Source organism: Orycteropus afer, unplaced genomic scaffold, assembly GCF_000298275.1.
Source record: "Orycteropus afer afer isolate SDZICR_OR568_19922 unplaced genomic scaffold, OryAfe1.0 scaffold00693, whole genome shotgun sequence".
NCBI classification, from domain to species: domain Eukaryota; kingdom Metazoa; phylum Chordata; class Mammalia; order Tubulidentata; family Orycteropodidae; genus Orycteropus; species Orycteropus afer.
Window position 1 is genome coordinate 340,369 of NW_006922280.1, and position 5,552 is coordinate 345,920.

At 44.1% G+C, this 5,552-nt stretch overlaps 1 protein-coding gene across 1 annotated transcript in view; it reads right to left on the bottom strand.

Moving 5' to 3' along the window:
- Window positions 1-2,377: 2,377 nt before the first annotated feature.
- SYNDIG1 (synapse differentiation inducing 1) overlaps window positions 2,378-5,552 on the bottom strand; it is a 235,104-nt gene continuing 231,929 nt past the window's right edge. Inside the window, exon 3 of the mRNA XM_007956995.1 lies at window positions 2,378-2,536. Coding sequence (XP_007955186.1) covers window positions 2,378-2,536 — 159 coding nt within the window. The remainder of the gene's footprint in view (window positions 2,537-5,552) is intronic.

A 5,552-nucleotide genomic window follows, 5' to 3' on the forward strand; every position in this document is an offset into this window, starting at 1 on the left:
CATGCTTGGTAGGGTGGAGGGTCGGCGAAAGGGGGGGAGGCCTTCACCGAGATGGATTGATATGGTGGCTGCGATGATGGGCTCAAGTATAGCAGGGATTGTTGGGCTGGCGTGGGATCAGGCAGTGTTTCGTTCTGCTGTGCATGGGGTTGGTATGAGTCAGAAACGACTCGACGGCACTTAACAACAACAAGGCAACATGGAAGTCCTTGGGAGTCAGGATCCAGTGTTATGCCCTATGTCCCGATTTTTCCCTTTCCTACACATGTTTGGAGAAATTACTAAGTTTTCAATAAAGAATTTAAGAATTAAATGAGATAATGGCAAACAGAAATCTCTGACCACAGAGCAAGGCAATGAGCTCTGTGATTCACACAGTAACTCAGCAATCCTAGTAAGTAGGCCTCATTTATTAACCTCTTAAAGAGATAAGGTTCAAAAAAGTATAGACATTTGTTCAAGATAACACAGCTAGGAGGTAGGACAATTGGGTTCAAACCCAGATCGGTTTCAATCCAAGCCCATGCTCTTTACCACCAGGTCACTCTGATTCTTACAGGAATGTTTGGGCTTCTTCCATGTATTGCTTAGAGTTAGGTTCTTAGAATATGTTTTGGAGTATCCATTAGAGAAAAATGCTGGAGGGGTATTGGATTGGATCCAGAAATGATGTGCTAATAATTTTCATAATTTTAAATATTCAAAGTGAAGGTGGAAAATTGCAAGTGAAAGGAATTCTTATTCCAGAGTAAGGATTCTCAACTCTGGAGTCACCAGGCTGTATCACTTATCAATCACATCAGCATTTTTGTGGCTGAGACTAAGGCATCAGAGATGTCTACAGTGCCCTGGGTGGAACCACTACCATGGAGAGATAACATCTGTGTCCACGGAGCATGTAAGGGAGTGTTAATAGTGTTCTAGGACTGCTAGAAATCCTGCTGCTGTTTCAGCATCAGAGTCCAAGGTGGCTCTGCTGTGGTTTAAACAACAAGCGTTGTTGCTATTGTTATGTGCCTTCGAGTCAGGACCTGACTCACAGTGACCCCTCCTTGGGTTTCCGAGGCAGTATCACTATGGAAGTAGATAGCCCAACATTCCTTCCGAGGAGTGGCTGGTGGGTTTGAACCACCAGCCTTTGGTTAGCAGTCAAGTGCCTTAGGCACTACGTTACCAGAGTTCCTAAACAACAAGTATGAAGTATAAATAAAACCCACCCATTGATACCAATCAGAAAGAAAATTCATAAGCAAAAAAAAGATAATTTTTGTTAAATAATGAACACTGGTAAAAGAGCAATGAGATGGTATTAAAATGTGATTTACTTATTTCTTAGCATTCATCTCATAAATTATGCAATATGAAGCAGTAGTTGCGACTTAAAAAATGACAAGAAAATAAGCTATTAATTCAGTCAACACAGCAAAGGTTCCTCTCCTTTATATGCTCACTAGTGCCATTCTTACCACTGAGGTGAGCATCACCCAGGGAATTACAGGCACCCCTTGTCTTTATGCTAAGGAGGAGTCCACAGATGCTTTGCCTTGAATTCTGGGAACACATGTTGACTGTTCTGTTGGGATCTTAGGAGGAGAGCTGTGGTCAGCCTCCCTTGTCCTAGATCAAACTAGGTCCCAAGACCATTGTATTGCTGCTTTATCGCTGCTGGGTTTGACAGGTTCAGAAGGACGACATAGCATTCTCTGTGCTGGAGGCAATGGTGCTTGAAAGGAACACTAGCATGGGCAGATCCCAGGCTATACTGCCTTTGCTTTTGAAGGGCTGGGCTGACTTGCAGACCAGTGACCCTGGGGGTTCTACCAAGTGCTGCTTTGTCTCTTTGCTTTGTCCATGTGGGATGGTTTGAAAAATTGGCTCTTCCTCCTCAGCCTCCAGCTTCTTTTTCCAGGGAAGGCCTGTGGGCTGGGGGAATGCCAGAAAGGTCAAGCAGGGCTGTCCCCTGCCTCTGCCTATTGCACCATGGTCCACAAAAATAAACATTTTTTTAACTGTTGTATATTGCTAATGTTGTGGCCTTGCAGGCACTGGTGGGCTGCAGAGAGCACTTCACTGCCGCCTACTCACTCAGAACCATCCAGAGACCACCTTCCAGGTCAGCATGTTCTTTGGAACTTCCATGGGGAAGGGTCTGATGTGTTCGTCTCTTGCTCTACACAGTGCTGAGAAGACAAAATTGAAGGATAAAAACAAAGGAAAATCCATGAGTAGAAATTCCAGGGCTTCCTGGAGTCATTCTGCCATGATTTTCTGTACAGCATCGCACAGTGTGTATTCCCATGCACTTGGGCCATATCAGCTCTGCCTTGTCCTCACCCACCAGAATGGCTCAGGCCCTCCCCTTTCACTTTGAGGAGACTCATAAATGGTTGTTCTTGGAGAGGTAGGCTATGAGGGCCACAGCCACGCCCACGTAGATGCCAGTTCCCAGTGTGATGGAGAGCACAGCCAGGAAGAGAGCCCGTCGGGAGCTAGTGCTGGCTTGGTGGAAATCTCCCTTGGCCACAGCTTTGTTGGTCTGCAGAGTTAGAGAGGAAGGAGGGAAAAGAAAAAGGAATCAAGATGAGCATGACTAAATGAACAAACACTGAGAGTGAAGGATTTGTCTATGATGCCCTTGCAACTGAAACTTAAACAGATCCCATAAAGCAAAGGTTCACAAGGTAGAGAAGGCCAGGGGACTGTGTGGGTTCACAGCCATGGAAGTGGCTACATTCTGCATAGTGAGAAGTAGACTTGGAGCTGTTGTTTACCACTGTTCCCTATACCACTTAGGCAGTCAATTATACTTAGCCTCGAAGGGACACCCATGACCAGGCATGGTCCAATGAGTGCCACCAATGTGGGGGCCTTGAGATACAGTAGGTGAGAGGTGGACAGATCTCACTCCTATGTTTTTTTCACCTTGAATAGAATTTTCTAATTTGAATAACAATTTTCAAAGAATGTTCACACATTCCTCATTTTATCTCTACAACCAGTAGGGCTGTGGAGAAGGAAATCATAAGTCTCATTTCCCAGAAACTATGACATCAAATCATTAAATCAATTACAAGTTACTTGAGACTACTTTTCCTTTGATCAGTGACCATGTAGCCACAGGTTAACAATGTCCTGACCATCCCCACATCGGACATAGCTGTAGTTGGTAAAATTCATCCATAAATAAAATATGAGATGTAACACCAAAATCTGTATTTGTAGGTATTCAATTACATAACAGAGGATTGATTAGATTTTTAAGATCCAAACTTCTTGGGGTCATGAGCTAGACAGGAATTAGGGACTTGGGATGTTTTATTGGATTTGAAATTTTGTGTCTGACCCCACAAATACACTCACAGACCCTTTGTTCAAGGCCCAAAGCCACAAAATAGATAAGAAACATTGCACACTTCCTCACCTTACTTGCAGTATGGTGTGACCACATGGTTCAATGAGTTAGGAGTTTCTGGAGGGAGATTTTGGGAAGCTGGTTGTGTTCCTGATAAGAAATGGGACTTGATAGCACAGCCATTCCTCCTTCTTGTTTTAGAATGTAGATATGATGCCTGGAGCTGCAGTAAATATGCTGGGGCCAACAGAAGCTGTGAGAATTGCATGGAAGCTGGAGCTGATACTGTGGAACCCTGGAATGAATGCTAGAAACATCCTGCCCCAAAGTGTTGTGTGAGGGAAACAAGTATTTATTGCTTATATTTTTGGCTGGTTTGGTGGATCACTCCTTGCTGTCACCCCCCCCCACACACACACACACCACAGGATGTGTGGGGAAAATGACATGATTCAGCTATAATCATAATGTAATGGGCACTTGGGTAGAAGGCTCATTTAGCAAATAGAGGTGGGGTCCCATAATGGCAGGAACATCCTGAGAACTTCATGGTGCTAAAGAGGTCAAACCCCAAGCCAGTGGAGGACCTTCTGACCAAGAAACATCCCATTTTACTGCAGGTATGTGCTGGTTAACTATTGTGGCCCATTTCCAGAAAATCATCACTTCTCTGTGCTGATTTCCTGTGTAAGGATTTGTACATTTTACAGGCAGGTGTGGAAATCTGCATGTTCTTTACTCAAATTAAAAAACACCAACACCTCTGCAATGCATCATAAGGATTCCAAAAAACCAAACTCACTGGCATCGAGGCAGATCCGACTCATAGAGACCCCTCCTTGGGTTTCTGAGGCAGTAACACTACAGAAGTAGATCTCCCATCTTCCTTCCAAGGAGTGGTTGGTGGGTTTGAACCGCTAGCCTTCTGGTTAGCAGTCAAAAGCCTTAGGCACTACACCACCAGAGCTCTCTCATGAGGATTAGACTCAGAGATAATTCATAGCAAGGATCTTCATCTTCCACAGTCTTTTAATCCTTGGTGTAAATGTAAACTTGGACTTGGACATTTGTGTTGGGTTAAGAAGAGACTCCAATATGCATCCTGGCCTCCCTTTCTTTATCCTAATTCATGATGCTGAAAGCCAGTTTTAATTTTTCCCTCCCTCAAAATTTTGGGCTTGGTACTGAGCTTGGAAGCTCACATAAGTTTTTGATGAAGTATAGCTAAGGGAATATAAAATGGGAAGCTTTCTAGGACAGTAGTAAGTAATTAATTAAGTCTTAATTAGTTGAACTTCATTTTATCTAGCTGTACTCCCGTACACCCTGATGTCCTATAACAAAGTTTACTTTAATTGCTCTTTCCTAGCATTAACTGAACACAGCCATCAGTCACTAGAATCACAGCTTTGCTGCTGTCTGTGCCATCTTCACTGCCCTCATAACACTCCATGGGCAGTGGTGGAGTAGAGGACATGAAGAGATTCAAATGGAGGGTGGCCACCCTTTCCCTGGTCTCTGTCAGCCCCCACAGAGATCTTGGATCCAGACTTAGCCTAGTTTTTCAGAGTCCTGTGCTTACTTATTACTTGTTTGATAGCTACAGTAAGCAAGGTCCATGTCTCCCTTGTCCTTGAGGGCTCCTTACAGCCTGGGCTGTGAGTGAACAACTGAGATCCCTCTGTAGCTCACCCCCATCAAGTGCCCTACATGATAGCAGCCCCCTCACTCCTGGGTTCTTTGGTGGGATTTATGAGGAAGGTAATGGACCTTCGCCATCTCTTCACCTAAGCTAGGGCCCAGCTCTCCAATAACCTTACTCTTCTGCCTGTTCTCCATGCTGATCACAAGGAGCCAAATATGGCTACATGAAAAACACTTCCATTCATTTATTCTGTGATCCAAGCTAGGGCCAAGTGCTCTGAATTTTTATGCATTTGAGTCTAGGACAACTGTTCCAACAAGAGACCCAGGAAATTTGCTGCGTTGGAAACTGTATCAGTTTAAGAAACTTCAAATACTGCAAACAGATCATGTTTTCATAGACAGATTGTGACGTGATATTCAGCATATTCATTTCATAGATCTTGTTGTTGTTGTTATGTGCCATTGAGTCATTTCCAACTCATAGCGACCCCATGCACAGCAGAATGAAACACTGCCTGATCCCACGCCAGCCCAACAATCCCTGCTATACTTG